At 42.7% G+C, this 19,811-nt stretch overlaps 1 protein-coding gene across 1 annotated transcript in view; it reads right to left on the bottom strand.

The window, feature by feature from the left end:
• NPAS1 (neuronal PAS domain protein 1) overlaps positions 1–19,811 on the bottom strand; it is a 173,768-nt gene that overhangs the window by 29,762 nt on the left and 124,195 nt on the right. Inside the window, exons 9-10 of the mRNA XM_030219981.1 lie at positions 12,247–12,353; positions 6,173–6,320 (exon numbers count right to left, since the gene is read on the bottom strand). Coding sequence (XP_030075841.1) covers positions 6,173–6,320; positions 12,247–12,353 — 255 coding nt within the window. The remainder of the gene's footprint in view (positions 1–6,172; positions 6,321–12,246; positions 12,354–19,811) is intronic.

Here is a 19,811-nt window from a genome sequence, read left to right as displayed (position 1 = left end):
TACTATAAGTTACAGGCATATTACCAGCATTTAGGCACAAGCACATGCATCAGCTCTATTAAGTGGTAACATCTAAATTCTACTTATCTTTCTGGTATGGTCAAGAGGTATACTCCCACAAGGCAACTACGCTGTTCTCAGCAATCTTTGCTGGTACTCCCTTCATTATCTTTGGCTAAATTGTCTTCTATTATGAATCATGTTTTATGTTACTGTGGTACTCATCTGTGGAATTCTTTGCCAGAAGAAATTAGAAGCATTAATAGTTATTGAATGTTTTGCAAAGCCTTGAAAACATGGCTTTTCAAAAGCTCTTTTGGGCAGTTGTTTTAGTTTTCTGTAATGTTGAAGAAAGTACTTAACTGGTCAGCGGCTAGCCTGGTCACCAGTTATGTCGCATGACATAGCCGATTAACGCTGACTTTCAACGGCTGACCGGTTAGGTGTAGCGGCCGCGTAAATAGCAGGTCTATCTTTGGCCGCTAGAACCTAGTCAATCAGCCAATAATTATCGGCTTAACCGTTTATGTTTGCGGTGCCAAAAATCCCCCTGGAAATTCAATGCTGGAGGCTTGCATTGAATTTCCGGGTTCACCAGCAACAGCAGGAGCTGCCGGTCTAACTCCCGCTGTCTTAATATCAGGGCCTCAGTTTCATGTAAGCTTTTTTTATTTTTAAAAGAAATAATGATACATTCTGGCTGATATTTAAAACCATTTAACTGGCCAGGAAAGACACCTGGTTGGTTAAATGGTACTTATCTCCCACTGAATGTTGCTGGTTAGCGCTTATTACTTGATATAATTGGCTATCTGCAGATATTCAGCACATTGCCAGCTAAGTCTGGCAGCCAAATTCGGCTACCAAAATAGCAGGTATATATCTTTGGTTGGTTTAAACTTAACCAGCTAGTACTGAATATCGGCTTAGCCGGTTAAATTTAATCCAGCCAAAACACACCTGGATATTCAATGCCGGTCACTGGAAAAGGCCCAGCATTGAATACCTGGGCTCAGCACTGACTGGGAGAGGCAATGTTTGTATTGTATTGTTGTTTATATTTTATTGTAATCCTTTTTGATGCATTTTTTGTGCAATGCGGTATATCAAGTTAATAAATCAAATCAAATAAAAATCTGATCTGCTTCACTAGTATGCTATAAAGGAAAGTAAGCACCTGAATATGGGTGCCCTATTATTGAATTGCTCACTATTATGTAAAAGTATGTTTGCTGGGGGGTCGATATTTAGTTGGCAATGCTCAGAGTTTTGCTGACCGCCACCAGCGTTATTCCCAGAAATTCAATGTCAGGCCATGTCTAGGCTCCTGGTGTTGAATTTCCGGATTTATGGAGCCAGTTAAGTGCAATATTCAGTAGTTAACCCGGCTATGGCATGCAGTATAAAGATAGGACTGATTTTTACATGGTTCTATTTGGCCGGTTAAGTGCTAAACATTGGCACTTAACTGGCCAAGCGCCCTCAGAACGCCCTCAAAATAGACAGTTTTGAGTTTGGTGCTAACCACACGTTTTCAGCAGCACTAAATGGTTAAATGCTGCTGAAAATGAATGGCTAGCCCTGAACAAGTGGTTTAACCAGCCAGGATCCAAATCTGACTGGTTAAATCACTTTGGATATCAACCCCTATATTTCGATATTCCTACTTTTTACAAGTGTATACCCACACACACACTTGCCGAAAATGCTTTATAGAATAGTCCCACACTGTGGAAACATGTGCATAATTTTGGCAATTTTCAGACATTCTAGCTGGGTAAATCCCTTTAGAAATCTTACTCTATTCATTTTTATAGCTCACAATTCTGTATTGTTTTTTTAATTTGAGAATTCTGTATTTTCCTCCTTTAGTTCCTCCCTAGTGTGGCTGTGAACTTTATCTTACCACAACATCACTTTGTATTTGTTTACACCGGAGTCTGTAACGCCTCTCCAGTACTATGTAAGCCACATTGAGCCTACAAATAGGTGGGAAAATGTGGGATATAAATGTAACAAATAAATAAATAAATTAGTTAATGTTGTCCAGTAATTGTTATAATTATTAATGCTTATTTTGCTGGGAATTCTGTTCAATTTGCTTAATTCTTCAGTTATTTGGAAGAGATTATTTCTAAAACTGAATTTTAGAAAAATCACTGCTCCAACTGTAGAATACAGTGTACATGATGTGTTTTATGTGTACACATCACTGTGCTGTGTATATTGATGGCATTTCACAAATGATAGCTTGAGTCTAACTTTGTCTGTAATATCTTCCCTTAATTTTTCTTTCTCTTTTCCGCTTTAATTCTCTCTCTCTCTCTCTCTCTCTCTGCCTTCCAGTTGTCTCTTTCCCGCTTTAGACCCTTTACGCTTTCCTGAAACTGAGTAGGATGTTGCTAAAGGGGCTTTTATCCCAGTTGCCTAAGAAGCTCCCACTACTGCACTTCAGCTGAGATCTGAACTCCCGCAGGGAACAAATATACCCACAAAGGAGAAGATAGGTGATGAAAGGGAGGGGGATAATTTGTTCATTGCCCTCCCCCCAAACCAGATCCATCAAGGCCCAAACTCCCAGTGCAAAAACTTTCAAAAACCCCATAAGCTCTGCTCCTTGAAAGCTGTAGAAAAAGTTAATTAGTCTCTGTAATTACAGCACTAATTAACTAAAATACTAATCACCCTGACAAATCATACATCAGTATCTGTAATTACAGAAAAATTAGCATAATAAAGCCGCCTTTTGCTTCTGTAGAAAAAAAATATCCATTAATAACATCTGTTGTAGTGATTCATATATTAATATTTTTTTAATGTTTAAAAAAATGCAGCATAATTGTGGTATATTTTTAACGTGCAGGTGGAGAAGGAGTAAGAAACCTAAAAGCAAACATTTTCTGATAAGTGGTTATGACATTCAAAGAATGTTTCTTGGATTCCAAATTGCAGCATCTCTTTTACTGTCCTGCTGCCTGTAAATCTCAGGGTGATATAGAAAAATTCCAGACATGATACCAATCCTCATGAAAATACCATGCATGTGTGACACTGATACATGTAATGCATGAACACAGCATGGACACTTGAAGAGCAAACCTTCATAAGAGCTCCCCACTGGCACCACATTGATATGTGTAATGCATAAATAACATCAAGATCAGAGCCAGTGGAACGTGGTAAGCCAAGCAAGCATGGCAGAAGGGCACCATTTGAGGGGTGCCACAGTGCCACACTTACCTGGTTTACTGCAGTGCCAAGCCTGCACTCCAGTACTGAGTGTCCTGCTCCTTCCAACAGGAAGTCATCTGAGGGAATGGGAAACAACGTTAGACCATGGGCCTCAGATAGGCCTCAGTTAGCACTGCAGTGGTGGTGGACCTGGGGGGGGGGGGGGGAGGTGGCAGTAACAGCAGCAGCAGCAATGGAGGGGAGGATGCCAGCAACACTAGCTCTGTTCCTGAGGCAGATCTTCATCAGTCCAATGCATATATGATACTGATACATGTAAATCATGAATACAACTTACATAAGTACATAAGTACTGGGACAGAACAAAGGTCCATCGAGCCCCGCATCCTGTTTCCAACAGTGGCCAATCCAGGTCACAAATACCTGGCAAGCTCCCCCAAAAAGTACAAAATATTTTATGCTTCCTATCTCAGAAGTAGTGGATTTTCCCAAGTCCAATTTAATAATGATCTATGGACTTTTACTTTAGGAAGTCGTCCAAACCTTTTTTAAACTCTGCTAAGCTAACCAGCTTTACCACATTTTCTGGCAATGAATTCCAGAGTCGAATTACATATTGAGTGAAGAAACATTTTCTCCAATTCATTTTAAATTTACTACTTTGTAGCTTCATCGCATGCCCCCTAGTCCTAGTATTTTTGGAAAACGTAAACAGACACTTCATGTCTATCCGTTCCACTCCACTCATTATTTTATAGACCTCTATCATATCTAACCTCAGCCGCCTTTTTTCCAAGCTGAAGAGCCCCAGCCGCTTTAGCCTTTCCTCATACAGAAGTCGTCCCATCCCCTTTATCATTTCTGTCACTCTTCTCTGCACCTTTTCTAATTCCACTATATCTTTTTTGAGATGCGGCAACCAGAATTGAATACAATATTCGAGATGCGGTCGCACCATGGAGCGATACAAAGGCATTATAACATCCTCATTTTTGTTTTATATTCCTTTCCTAATAATGCCTAACATTCTATTTGCTTTCTTAGCCACAGCACACTGAGCAGAAGGTTTTAATGTATCATCAACGACGACACCTAGATCCCTTTCTTGGTCCGTGACTTCTAACGTGGAACCTTGCATGACGTAGCTATAATTTGGGTTCCTATTTCCTACATGCATCACTTTGCAATTGGTCACATTAAACGTCATCTGCCATTTAGATGCCCAGTCTTCCAGTCTCGTAAGGTCCTCTTGTAATTTTTCACAATCCTCTCGCAATTTAACTACTTTGAATAACTTTGTGTCGTCAGCAAATTTAATCACCTCACTAGTTACTCCCATCTCTAGGTCATTTATAAATATGTTAAAAAGCAGCGGTCCCAGCACAGACCCCTGAGGAACTATCCTTCTCCATTGAGAATGCTAACCATTTAACCTCACTCTCTTGTTTTCTATCCTTTAACCAGTTTTTAATCCACAATAGGACACTACCTCCTATCCCATGACTCTCCAATTTCCTCTGGAGTCTTTCATGAGGTACTTTGTCAAATGCCTTCTGAAAATCCACATACACAATATCAACCAGCTCACCTTTATCCACATGTTTGTTCACCCCTTCAAAGAAATGTAGTAGATTGGTGAGGCAAGATTTCCCTTCACTAAATCCATGTTGGCTTTGTCTCATTAATCCATGCTTTTGAATATGCTCTGTAGTTTTCTTCTTTATAATAGTCTCTACCATTTTGCCCGGCACCAACATCAGGCTCACCAGTCTATAATTTCCTGGATCCCCTCTGGAGCCTTTTTTTTTTTTTTTAATATTGGCGTTGCATGGGCTACCCTCCAATCTTCCAGTAACACACATGATTTTAAAGATAATTACATATTACTAATAATAGTTCCGCCAGTTCATTTTTCAATTCTATCAGTACTCTGGGATGAAAACCAACCGGTCCAGGAGATTTGCTACTCTTCAATTTGTCAAATTACCCCATTACATCCTCTAGGTCTATAGAGATTTCATTCAGTTTCTCCAACTTGTCAGCTTTGAATATCATTTCTGGCACCGGTGTCTCTCCCAAATCTTCCTCAGTGAATATTGAAGCAAAGAATTCATTTAATCTCTCCGCTATGGCTTTGTCTTACTTGATCGCCCCTTTTACCCCTCTGTCATCTACCGGTCCAACCGATTCTTTTTCCGGCTTCCTGCTTTTAATATACCAAAAAAAAAAAAAATTACTATGTGTTTTTGCCTCCAACGCAATCTTTTTTTCAAAGTCCCTCTTTGCCTTCCTTATCAGCGCTTTGCATTTGACTTGACATTCCCTATACTGTTTCTTCTTATTTTCAGTCGGTTCCTTCTTCCATTTTCTGAAGGATTTTCTTTTAGCTCTAATAGCTTCCTTCACCTCACTTTTTAACCATGCTGGCTGTCGTTTGGTCTTCCATCCTCCCTTTTTAATATGCGGAATATATTTGGCCTGGGCTTCCAGGATGGTGTTTTTGAACAGCATCCACACCTAGACACCTAAACAACTGAAGAGCATATCTTTATCAAACTCTATGCTGGTATGTCACTGGTATATGTAAATTATGAACACAGCACATACAACTGAAGAACAGATATTCACAAGAATCTAGTGCATTCACAACATTGATTATATGTAAAGTATGAACCCAGCATGGACAGCTGAACAGCAGATCATCAGATCTCCATGGAGGCACCTAACTAATAAGTAGAACGCACAAATAACAAAAGATTTATAAAAATGGCTGTGTAGTAATGGTAAAAGAAACACTCCTTTGTATTCCAAAAGAAAAGTTAAACAAATTTTTGAAATAAAATAAAACATATTAGGATAAAAAAAGAAGACCCAGAAATAAGACTGAATATGAATACAATGGAGTTAAGAAACAGATAAGTCCCACTGTATGATGTCAGTACTGCATAATGCTCTAGGTAGCTGTAATTAGGAACCTTACCTGAGGATGTAGTTCAACCACACCATGTGCCTTTCGGTTGGGTTCTTCAGGTTTACTGAGACTGTAGCATATGACTGGACCCAAACAAAACCAGCACTCTTCTGTAGCCAGCGGTAGTACTGAGTTACCACTTGTCCTTTCCTCAACACTGAAAAGCAGTCAAAAGAATCAGAAAAGGAGAAGACTGAGGAGACCAAATGCAGTTGTCTAGAATTAGAGAAAGACAGAGCTGGAACAGATATGAGTTATGAGAAATAGTTCCAATTTTTGGAATTTGCTAGCTACTTGTGACCTAGACTAGCTGCTATCAGAGGCAGGATGTTGGGCTCGATGGACCTTGGTCTGATATCAGCATTTCTTACATTCTTAAGTGTTCATCAAGAGAGGGAGAGCTTGTAGGAGCTTCAAATGACTGTCCAGAGTCAGACAATGAGAAAGCTGAGAAGGACCTTATGAGTTGATCTAAAATCTGATCATGAGCTAGAAGAGAACTCAATTGGTTATCCAGAATCAACAAAAAAGATGACTGTGAGAGACCTTAAGAGGTCATCCACAGAAATCTGAGCCTCCATTCAGAAAAAGATGGCTAGAAAGGTTATCTAGAATCAAGCACTTATCCAGAGAAAGGGTCTGGGTGGAATTCATGCCATTGTTCAGAATCAAAGAAAGAGAGGGTTGGGAGAAACTTCACATCATTGTCAAGAATTAGAGAAATACAGATCTTGGACACCACTGAATATGTCTAAAAGTAGACTATAATCTATCAGCTGGTATTCCATCTTCCTTCTCTGCAATGAAAGGCAAAGTTTCTGTCTGATCTCACTGTTACTTTATTACAGTTTGTCTAACTAATACCACTTTTTCTAGAAAAATAGCAAGTTCAAAGGTGCTTGGTTGGTTTGGGGAAGTTATCAGATCTTTAGCAGAGGTAAGGTCATTCATTGTAGATGTTCTGAAAACCCAACTGGCTAGGTGTCCAAGATCTGTATTTCTCTATTTATATGCATGAATTATAGAATACTACTAGTAAAACAGGCCCGTTTCTGACACAAATGAAACGGGCGCTAGCAAGGTTTTCCTCGGAGTGTGTATGTTTGAGAGAGTATGTGTGAGATTGACTGTGTGAGAGAGAGAGAGTGAATGTGCAAGTGTGTGTGTGTCGCCACCGCCACTCCCCCCTCTCCGTCCGCCCACCCACCCAACAGACCTGCTCAAGTCTCCAGCATCAGATTTCTGGCCACTGCTGCTTCTCCTATTCAGCAGCAGCAGCCACTACAAAAACACCAACAGCTGATTTTAGGAAGCAAGACGGCACCGCAGGCAGCCAGCAGGCATTGGCTGTTGGCTCTAAAGCCGCTCCTCCTCTCACCTCTCACGTCGCTGTGCTCCTCCAGAGTCATCCTCCTGGGGCAGTGACGTGGAGGCGAGAGGAGGAGTGGCTGCAGAGTCAATAGCAAATGCCTGCTGGCTGCCTGCGGTGCCGTCTTGCTTCCTAAAATCAGCTGTTGATGTTTTTGTAGTGGCCACTGCTGCTCAATAGGAGAAGCAGCAGTGGCCAGAAATCGGAGCTGGTGCCGCCTCTGACGCTGGAGACTTGTGCAGGTCTGTTGGGTGGGTGGGCGGACGGACAGAGAGGGGGGGAGCGGCAGTGGCTGTGGTGACCTCAGGAGGGGAGCGGTGGGGACCTTGAGGTGGGTGGAGGGGTGAGCGGCGACCTCGGGGGGGCGTGGCGGCAGGGGCGGACCCTCCGTCCAAATCATTAAAATGTCATCGATGTACCGGTAGTATTTTAGAGGTTTGGTCTGGTGTGTATTCAGAAAACAATTTTATTCTGCCTTCAATACATACCATCCTACAATCAGATTCAAAATTGACTACTCCCCAGAAAAAGTCAATTTTTTGGACACCACAGTCTCAATCAGTGATGGCTGTATACAACCATCTATATACAAGAAACCCACAGACAGATGCAGCTACCTCCACAACTCCAGCTTCCATCCTTCACATACAAAAAGATCCATCATTTACAGCCAAGCCACAAGATACCACCGTATCTGCTCTGACCCAGGGGACAGAGACAGACACCTTAAAAGCCTGACTGCATCCTTCAAACAGAAAGGCTACAACCCCCAAATAATCTCCAAGAATATTGCCTCCTCCCTCAAAACACCCAGGGAGAATCTGCTACAGTACAAGAAGAAAAAATCCACAGGCAGAATCCCGCTTGTAGTGACATACAATCCAGAGCTGGAGAAACTGAGGAAAATCATAAGAGATCTACAACCTATACTCCAGGAGGATGAATTACTGAAAGAGATATTCCCATCCCCACCAGTACTGGCCTTCCGACAGCCACCCAATTTAAAACACAAGCTAATCAGAAGTAAACTTCCATCACAGACTGAAAAGGAACAGAAGGGCACACTTCCCTGTAATTTATCCAGTTGCAAACTATGCCAAAATATTTCACATGACCCCAAAGTCATCCGCAAAGGAAAGATATTCAACATAAAGGGATCTTTCACTTGCTCATCTTCCAATGTGGTATATATCATTCAGTGTAAAAAATGTAACGAAGGATGCTATATTGGAGAAACAGGCCAGATGCTTAAGACAAGATTCAATTTACATAGACATCACATGAACAATACTGGTGCCAGCAGGGTTCCCACGCCTGTTGGTCAACATTTTACAGGACCAGGACACTGTACCAGTGACTTCACAGTGAGAATCCTAAAAGGTAACTTTAAAACCATACAAGAACGTAAGACCTTTGAAGTCAGTATGATTGAATATTTTAACACCCAACAGAAAGGACTTAACAAGGATCTGGGGTTCCTAGCCCATTATAAACCATAAAGCTGTATGTCTCTGTTGATCACCCTCCCCTCACCTATCCACACCCATCCTGTTAGAATATCAATGATATGCTTTGATGTCCCCATGCATACTTCCTACCCACCCCCCTCCTCCCACCCTGTCAGACTGTCATAGTAATGCTTGAATGTTTTCACTTATATACACTGTCAGCTAGCACATTTGCTTATTTCCGATCTGAGGAAGAAGGGCAACCTTCGAAAGCTAATCAAGAAATGTATTAAGTTATGTCCAAAAAAAAGTATCATCTTATTTTCTTTTCCATGTTTTATTTTGTTTGATTTCTATTGATAACCTTAAGAGTGGACTAACACGGCTACCACACTCCTCAAATCATCATCTAAATCCAATAAGTAAAGTTTTGTACTTTTCACAAAAGATTGTCCAATGAGTTTCTCTAAATGCTGCCAAAATGCTTCCGAAAAAGCAGCTATACTAGAGCAACCCCCCCCCCCCCCCCAACAATGAACTATATATATATATATTCTTTCTCATCTTACTACTCACCCTTCTGGGATGAATATGAAGCCTATGTAAGATGTTATAGTGCATTTCCCTAAGCTGGGCGCTTTCTACCAGATCCTCTCTATTCCTTACTCCTTCTAAAAATCCCTGGTATTATATTTAACTGTTGTATCCCAAACCCATTTTTGTATTGTGTGTCTAAATGGGTTCTAATATCTTTTCTGCATGTATGCTGCACAGTAGGTTCCTATGAGTCCCTTAGTAATCCTATCCTGGGGCCAGAATTGATCAAAAGTTCCCCTCTCCCCTATCCCTGGATACTGGTCTGTTAGGGACTGGACATAACGTTTCATCTGTAAATATCTAAAATAGTCCTTATCTCCAAACCGAAATGTCTGCTTCAGTTGTTCAAATAAAAGACGTTGCAAGAAATCTGACTCCTTTACCCTCTTAAGTGATTTAATACTCTGTTGATTCCAAGCAGCAAACCCATACCGTGTATGCCTGGTATAAAATCCTCATTATCCATCAAGGGCAGATAAAGTGAACAGTGTACTGGTACTGAAAATCTGTATCTTCTCTGTTTCTAGGCCCATCTTACTGATTGAATCAAGGAGTTCTGTATGATTTCAGTGGTTAACTCTTTACCTTTAGCATGGAACACATAAGATCATTTATACAGTCTAACAATTTGGCACTCTATCACCTAATGCAAAAGATACTGGTCTCTTGAATCCAGTCCCTAGCATGTCTCATTAAACAAGGCATATTATAGACTTTAATATCAGAAAGGCCAAAGCCTCCTTCCTCTTTGGAGACCTGAAGCAGATGCAATTGCATCAACGGTTTTCTTCCCCTCCAGAGAAAATGATTTAGAAGTTTATTCCACCGCTTAATATCTTCATCTTTTAGTCTTATGGGAAGGTTTTATAATGCATACAGCCACTTGGGCAATATTATCATTTTAACTAGTTGTGCTCTTCCATTTAGAGATAAGGGCAAATCCTGCCAATTTTTCAAGAGTCTTTCCATGTCTTCTAAGAATGGTTTTATATTTAACGACTATAATTTACAGAATTGTCTGGGGATGCATAATCCTAAATATTTAAACTGATTTGAGGCCCATTGCAAGGAAAAAGTCCCCTTCCACTTCCCCTGCTGATCATCTCTAGTACTAAGCATAAAAGACTTCCCCAAATTTGGTTTGAGGCCCGCAATATCCAAAAGCTCCTTAAAATGGGCTAACAATTGAGAAAGCACAGTCTGAGGTGCCATTATGAAGAGCAAAATTTTATCAGCAAACAATGCTATTTTTATTTCACGGGAATGCAGATAAATACTCCACATTCCATTATCTTGTCATCAGCTGTACTAGCGGTTCCATGCAGAGAACAAAAAGAGATGCCTGACTCAACGGGTTTTCAAGCATTTTAAAGTGGAATACAGATTATATGATGACATATAGTACCTGATTCCAATTGATGGCACAAAGGAACATGTGCTGGGATGGATTTCTAGTACATTGATGCAAGTTCAATATTGGATATTTAGTCAAAGGTTGAGTTTGAATGTAAAGAAAACAGATCTGGTGGTTTTAAAGTAGACCCTGAGTTTTTGGAGGTATTGGAATCTGAGGATTATGAGATAAAATTTGTGTCTGAAGTAAAGACTCAATTCACATCTGTCATTAAAATTACAGGTGAAGTTGGTGGTTTGGAATAGATTTTTTTAAATTGGGGATGATATGAAGACTGAGACCTTTTCTCAATTATGATAATTTTCATTGGTTGTTCAATCAATACCAATCAATAGTTATCACATATCTTGACAACAGCTGAAATATGTATTACATGCCTTACAATTGGTACAAAATACAGTAATGTGAGTAATTACTGCAGCATGACACTGTGAACATATTACACCTATTTTGGTGTCATTTCATTGGTTGCCAGTACTGTGGAGAGTAAAATTTAGGGTTTTGGTTATGATGTTTAAAATTTGGAATTGAGTTTCACCAAAATGTATGACATCAATGTTGCAGATTTTCCCTACTCAAGATTGTTGCAGTCCAAAGGACAGAAATGTTTATATGTTCCACCTGTGAAGCTAGTGAGATCGTCACTTATACAAGAGCATATGTTATCTGTGGCAGGACCCATTTTATGGAATATGCTACTGAGTGAATTGTGCACTATAACTGATGTGATGAGTTTCAGAAAGGAATTAAAAACGTATCTATTTCAGCAGGCCTTTGCATAATAACCAGTTGATCTACATTACTGTGTGATAATCTAAAGGAGGCAGAGTGAAGGTTTGATCATTTATGATAGAATTTATTTTTGATGGACAATATGAAGTACATGTTGCGGTTTGTACTTATGTGAAGTGACTGTCTTTGTTTTAAACTAATTTGTTTTATGTCTCAAATTGTATATGTTTTTACTGTTATCTGTGTAGATGTTTCGATATGTGGATTATAATTTAAAAAACAAACAAACCAGAATTTATGAGCTATGTTCCCTCTCTCCTAGCCACAGTTCTGTTTATAGCATTTGAGATATTTTCTGCATGCCTGGTTCACACCACTGGTTATACTTCAAACCAGCAATTTATTGATATGGAATATTTGTGTGGAAAATTCACCATTCTTTGGAAAACAATTATCTTCTCCACCGCTCCACTAATTCAAGCCACAGCTCACATAGTGGATTAATGTGGTCTCTAATGCTTACAGTCTATGTGGCTCTGACGGATTCCTTCCACATCCTCCACGTGAACAAACTGGTAACAGCTTTTGCCCACAAGCTCTGAGGGGGACAGGTCCATGTAGTCAGTGATCCTGTAGATGAAAAGGAGAGGAGGAGAAAGACGGCAGGAAGAAGATTTGGGCAAAGGCAAAGAGAGAGAGAGCAAAAAGGGAAGAGAAAATAGAAGAGAAGAAAAAAGAAGGGGAAGCAAAGGCCAGAAGAAGAAAAGAGTTGAGAAGAGGAGGAGTTGGGAGGAAAAGTTGAGAAAACATGAGAGAGATAATATTTGACTGAGGTTTTGAGTTTATCAGCAGAATTAATTCTGCCAGTTAATATACCAACTAAAGTATTGGCTGATAATGGACAATCTAATTTAGATGTATCTGCTATCTTGGACTCTTCTCAGGAATATGTCTCAGATTGTGCTACTTTGCTTGTAAATTTTGTGTTTGAACAGGATTTAAATATGCTGATGCATTTATATTTCCACAATTTACAAGACAGCGAGTATGGATATTTCCAGATTAGGCGAGAATGATTCAAGAGAGACGTAAGACCTTTCTGGCCATGCAGCAGGAGGTCTTGTCTCTAGGTGCCACTTTCGTATTGCGATATCCTTGCAAATGTATAATTAAATATGTTGGTACTAGATGTATATTCTTTGTCCCGGAACAGCTTTGTTCCTTTTTAGATTTGAAGAAGCTCTCCCTAGGTATTCCCTCCCCCGGTTTAGTATTGTACTCTGAATAGTCATCATGCCAATGCCTTATTGCTTCTGTCTTTTTTTTCTTCTTTTTTAGAAGTTCCACTTTTTTTTTTCTTTTTCTTCCCCTTCCCACCAGCTTTGTTTGTGGTCTTATGGATTGACTTTGGGATTGTTTATTTTCTTGAAAAAATTATTTATTGTAACATTGTTTTGGAAGTTAATCATATTTCTGAATCAAGTGGATAGCTTATAAAATTATGTTTATAACTTAATAAAAATGAAGTAAAAAAATATGAGAGAGATGGCAGAAATAGAGAATGACAAGACAAGATGAAATACTTGAAGAAAAAGTGAAAGTGATAAAAATGCACATGAATGATAGAGAAGAGAAGAGAGAACAAAAGTAAGAAACAATGGTCGCTAATGGAGAAGCAGATAGAAAGATAGAGAGGGAGAAGGAGAGGAAATTGGATAAAAAGGGAGGTAAGAGAGGGAAGGAAAAATGAAAATAGATGAAGAAAGGGGGAAATAGAAATTATACACTGTTGTGATTCACAGGATTTTCACAGCAGTCCAATACAGACTAGAGTAGCCCCGTGTCAATACCATCTCTATGAGCTGGGGCAGGGAATTGTAATGTTGTGCCTGATCGGGATTACTTTGGCATTATGGGGATCCAATTTACATCAAACAATCCAAGTGTGATGCTGCATTCAGAGAAGTTAAAACCAACAAATGTCATAGCTTGTTTTCTGCTTCAAAAGCAAAAAATGAGGCCTCATGGTGCAATTGGTAGGTTACTTGCCTACTGTGACTATGACCTGAGTTTGAATCCTGAACTGGGATTTCTGTCAGGTAGCTGGCCTCTGACCAACCCAGTCATCCATTCACTTTGGTTACTAAATTTTAGAAGGGCTTTTCATATGTGAAACTGGGTTTTACACATGGAAAAAGTGCATAGGCAGCCATCCTATGCATATTTTGAAATAGTTTATAAGTGGGCGTTCCCAGGGACAAAGGTAGGCGAAGTTTAAGATTTACATATGTGGAGCATCATTTTGCAAGGACGTATGAAATGGAATTGAGATGTCCAGGTTGGGACTTCTCCAATTCCACTAGTATTTTAGAACAGGCACTGCTGATGTAGACCCTGTTTTTAAATACATCAAGAAATATACGTATATGCACCAGATACTTGCAGCTGGAGTAAATTTTCACAAGCATCAATGTTGACAATATCAATGGGCACAACATGGCAACATGAATGTGTATAAGCCAGTATTTTAGAACATACATGTGTCCATGTCAGCATGTACAGCTGTATGTTAGCCATTTTACAAACATATACATCTATGTTGCTGAAGATGTCACAGAGGCCAATATTCTTTCAAGCACTAAGTAAAGTAGAGGTTGACCCATGACAAGCCAACGTATTTTATTTTTTTATTTTTCTTACATTTGTACCCCGCGCTTTCCCACTCATAGCAGGTTCAATGCGGCTTACATATTATATACAGGTACTTATTTGTACCTGGGGCAATGGAGGGTTAAGTGACTTGGAAGTGTTGCTTAGGAAACTTTATTGAAGGCACCAGACACTTGACCCGACACAGGCTGTGTTTTGAAGAACACGAACCACGTACCTCAGAGGCGCCAACGCGGGCCAATTTGGAGTTACCACCCGGCTACCGCATGGCTGTTGTGGTAATTTCATTTTTGGCGTGCGTCCGCTACGTGCATCCAAAAAATAACTTTTATTTTCTAACTTGTGTCTGCTACGAGCGTCAAGTGGCATTTGACACACATAGGTCATTACTACCCAGTTACCGTGTGAGATCTTACCGCTAAGTCAATAGCTGGTGGTAAGGTCTCAGACCCAAAATGGACGTGGGCCAATGTTTATTTTGCCGCATGTCCATTTTCGTCAAAAATTTTAAAAGGCCTCTTTACAGGCACGCTGAAAAATGGATCTGCGTGTGCCCAAAACCCGCGCCTACACTACTGCAGGCCATTTTTCAGTGCACCTTAGTAAAAGGATCCCATAGATAACTGGTTTTTGTAAAACCGGACATAAAGCTAAAAAGTTTCCTAGGCAACACTTCCTACATTTTTTTGTCATTGGGTCAACCTCTACTTTACTTTGTTCTGACTGACTTTTCAGTAGGGGTCTTTGCCCTGTTTGCAGCTTTGTCATTCGGCAGCACTATCCAGATAGTACCACTGAATCTATCATTACAGCCTGCCTAGGCTCTATTCCCTGGATTCTATAAATGGCGCTCAAAATTAGGTGCAAATTTGTGCCCTCACACAATTTAATTGATTAACTAGCCAATTAGCATCAATAATTGGGTGCTAATGTTAATTGGCAACCATTTAGATTTATGCATGCATCTCGCTAAGCGCTATTCTATAAAGATGCGCGTGCAAATCTCTTAGGGGCCCTTTTACTAAGCTGCGGTAGACTCTACGCGCATGCAGTGCATGCCAAAATGAGACTACCGCCAGGCCAGCATGCCCCCTTGTAATAATTTCAGATTTGGCACGCGCCCATAATGCCTGGATGAATTATTTATTTATTTCCATCCTGTGTGTGCCATTTCTGGTGGTAATCGCATTTGGCACATTCCGACTGGTCACCGCACGTGTAGCGCATGAGCCTTAACGCTAGATCAATAGGTGGCGCTAAGGGCTCAGGACGGTTTTAGACGCACGCTGGTTTCAGTTTTATCGGCTGCCCTTTTCCTGTCACATTAATAAAAAAAAAAAATCTTTTTTGCAGACATGGTAAAAACTGGCCCAGCATGTGCCTAATACATGTGCCTACACTGCTGCAGGCCACTTTTTACCGCAGCTTAGTAAAAGGGCCCCTTTGCATGCAACTGAAAAGGGGGAGTGGCCATGGGAGGAGCATGGGCAGGTCAGGGGCACATACTATTATAGAATTTGAGGGAATTTATGTGTGAGGATTTACATCAGGTTTCAGTTGGTGTAAATCCTCACGCCCAAAGTTGGTCATGGATCCCAATATTACATGCTATTCTATAAACAGTGCCCAACTGAGAGCGCCATTTATAGAATAGTGCTCAGCACTCATTTTTTTTTGGCACCCATTTACAGAATGTAGTCCCATCTGGATAGTGTACGGGCGGTCCATGGATGAAGCAATTATCCAGATAGTGGCTATATTCCGCACCATTATCCAGATAACTATCCGGATGACTTAAGGCAGCCCTTTTGCTGTCTTAAAGTCAGTGCTTTTTTTGTGCCGGTATGCGCCAGTACGGCGTACCAGCACCTTTTTCGTGAGGCCCCGCTCCCGTCCGTTCCTGCCCCGCGCTCCGTTTAAATAACATTACCCGTCTTGATTCTCTGTCCCTCCCCTGCCCTCCCCTCACCTACCCTCCATCAGCACGTCGCCTCTCTCCACTGCCCTCCCCTCTGCAAGTCGCGCAAACCAGTCCGGAAGTGAAGGCAGCAAGGCAGGCACGCAGCAGACAGGTTCCTCTCCTCTTGCGTCGCTTCCCTTTAGCGCGCCCCACCTTCGTGGGTGGGACATGCTGAGGGAAGCAACGGGAGAAGAGAGGAACCTGTCTGCTGCGTGCCTGCCTTGCTGCCTTCACTTCCGGCCCGGTTCGCGCGACTTGCAGAGGGGAGGGCAGGCAGTGGAGAGAGGCGACGTGCTGGACATGGAGGGTAGGTGAGGGGAGGGCAGAGGAGAGATGAGAAGTGCTGGGCATGGCTGAGGGGAGGGCAGGGGAGGGAGGAGAAGTGCTGGGCATGGATGAGGGGAGGGCAGGGGAGGGAGGAGAAGTGCTGGGCATGGATGAGGGGAGGGAGGCGACATGCTGGGCATGGAGGGGAGGGGGGAGAGAGAATCGCTGGACAAGGAGGGGAGGGCAGAGGAGAGATGAGAAGTGCTGGGCATGGATGAGGGGAGGGCAGGGGAGGGAGGTGACATGCTGGGCATGGAGGGGAGGGCAGGGGGGAGAGGAGACATGCTGGACATGGGCAGGGGAGGGCAGGGGAGAGAGGAGAAGTGCTGGGCATGAATGAGGGGAGGGCAGGGGAGGGAGGAGAAGTGCTGGGCATGGATGAGGGGAGGGAGGCGACATGCTGGGCATGGAGGGGAGGGGAGAGAGAATTGCTGGACAAGGAGGGGAGGGCAGAGGAGAGATGAGAAGTGCTGGACATGGGCAGGGGAGGGCAGGGGAGAGAGGAGAAGTGCTGGGCATGAATGAGGGGAGAGCAGGGGAGGGAGGCGACATGCTGGGCATGGAGGAGAGGGCAGGGGGAGAAGAGACATGCTGGACATGCGCAGGGGAGGGCAGGGGAGAGATGAGAAGTGCTGGGCATGGATGAGGGGAGGGGAGAGAGAATCGCTGGACATGGAGGGGAGGGCAGGGGGGAGAGGAGACATGCTGGACGGGCAGGGGAGGGCAGGGGAGAGAGGAGAATTGCTGGGCATGGATGAGGGGAGGGCAGGGGAGGGAAGCGACATGCTGGGCATGGAGGGCAGGGGAGGGAGGCGACATGCTGGGCATGGAGGGGAGGGGAGAGAGAATCGCTGGACATGGAGGGGAGGGCAGGGGGGAGAGGAGACATGCTTTGACATGGGCAGGGGAGGGCAGGGGAGATAGGAGAATCACTGGGCATGGGTGGCTGGAGGGGGGCAGGGGGAGAGGAGGGTTGCTGGACATGGGTGGATGGAGGGGAGGGAAGAGGAGGGTTGCTGGACATGGATGGAGGGGAGGGAAGAGTGAGGAAGGAGATGAGATGAGGGAAAAGGAAGAGAGGAGAAAAACTGCACATGGATGAAGAAAATAGGCAGAAGCTGGATCCACTGGACAGTCGTCTGCGGAGTAGGACCCAGCTTTTACTTATGGATGTAGGGCAAGAAATGAAGAAGAAAAGTGGAAAGTAAAGAAATAAATGGAAAGGAAGCCCTGGAAATGGAGTTAAGAGGACAGATAGCAGCAGAATCGGTTACTGGGCTAGCATGATCAGAAAAACAGTCACCAGACAACAAAGGTAGAAAAAATCATTTTATTTTCATTTTAGTGTCTGGAATATGTCCAATTTGAGAATTTACATCTGCTGTTACAGGTCTAGTATCCCACTGGGGATACTGGACCTGTAACAGCTTACAGAAATTATTTATAATAAAAATCACATTATTTTTTTTCTCCTATACTACTATAATATTTTCAATGTCTGTTTATATGTGCCATGGCTGGTATAAGGGGTGTGGCTAATGTGGGTGTGGCTATAACAGGGGTGGAGCCATATGTGGTGACCCCGCCCACAATGAGTACTGGCACCTTTTTTTCTACAAAAAAAGCACTGCTTAAAGTTATCTAGAGAACACCAGTACCGATCACTCAATTTGAATATTTACCTGTCACTATCCAGATAGTATCCAATGTCAAGCCTATATACCTGAATGAACAAACTATAACTACAGTTCTAATCAATCAACGCAATTCCACATATATTTTTGTAGTTCTTCTATTAAACCTTGTTCAAAATTGTAAGTTATTGAGGACCATCAGAGGTGGACTTCCTTGAGAGAATCTTCTCTCCTATATGGTAAGCAGGTAATATACCTAGGTCTTCATTGGTCCCAGAGTTAAGCTTTTTCTTTTTTTCTTTTATGTATTTTCTTTTCTGTAAATATTACTCTTTCTCTTTAACTTTAAATAATAAATTGTTTACTTATCTTAAGTAGTGGAGATTTCCATATCATCATGCTGATCAATCCATAGACTGGTGGGTTGTGTCCATCTACCAGCAGGTGGAGATAGAGAGCAATCCTTTGCCTCCCTATATGTGGTCATGTGCTGCCGGAAACTCCTCAGTATGTTCTCTATCTCAGCAGGTGGTGGTCACACACAGCAGCAGCTCTGGCTAGGCCTCCAAGCCTAATTCTTAGGTTTTGTTGAGTGCCTGGGGTTGAGGGCTCTTCTTGAGCAAGTGCAAACCTGGTGGTGCCAGGTCCCTCCTTTTCTCCCCCCTCCCGCTGGCTCCGTTTAAAAAAAAAATAAAAATTTTGGACGTCCTTAAGGGCGTTTATTTCGACGTTTATTTAAACGTTTATTGCAGCTACTCACTGGGACACCAGGTCGTTACAGCTCGGAGCGGAAAGCAGGTAATTTTACCTTTTTGTAGCGGGCAGGGGGTTCCCCGATTGATCTCCACGTGGCTGATGGCGTCGGAGGGCGAGGGCGCAAAGAATCGCTCCCCGGACCGCGTGTGCGCGTCTAGCGGGGATGCGGGGGTTTTAAAGTCTGATTCGCCCTTGTTGGGTGTCAGTTTGGAGGCCGGTCAGTGTCCCGGTTCTTCCTCCGGTGCGGCGGTTTTTCCCGTCATAAATGCCCATCCCCCGCTGCTCGCCTCCGCCATCTTGGCCGGCCATGCTGCTCGGACGGCTTCTTCTTGGGCCACCCTTGAGGTGGGAGACAATGCCATGGCCGCCCTTCATTTGGGCGACGGCAGAAAAGCGGCTAAAGTTAAGCGCCGTTCTTCCCGCGCGGCTCCTTCGCGGAGTGTCGTGCCGGACGCCATCTTGGATGCGCAGCATGTTTCTCCCCCGCTCTTGCGAGCGCCGGTTGAGGGTGCATCTAGGGCTGTGGCCCAGGCTGCTGAAGTGCACAGTCTGAGGGGTTTCTCCCCCGAGTTTATTTTGCTGCTGCATCAGGCCTTCCTTATGCAAAACGCTGCCCCTGCTCCCTTGTCCGATAAAGGGATTGAGGCCCCCGGAAGTAAACGCCCTCGGGTGGATTTCCAGGCCTTAGAGGACTCTGTCTCCTCTGATGTAGATGAGGGCAGCGTATCTGAGTTCTCCCAA

Source organism: Microcaecilia unicolor, chromosome 11 (assembly GCF_901765095.1).
Source record: "Microcaecilia unicolor chromosome 11, aMicUni1.1, whole genome shotgun sequence".
NCBI lineage: Eukaryota > Metazoa > Chordata > Amphibia > Gymnophiona > Siphonopidae > Microcaecilia > Microcaecilia unicolor.
This window is presented reverse-complemented; position numbering and strand designations above follow the sequence as displayed.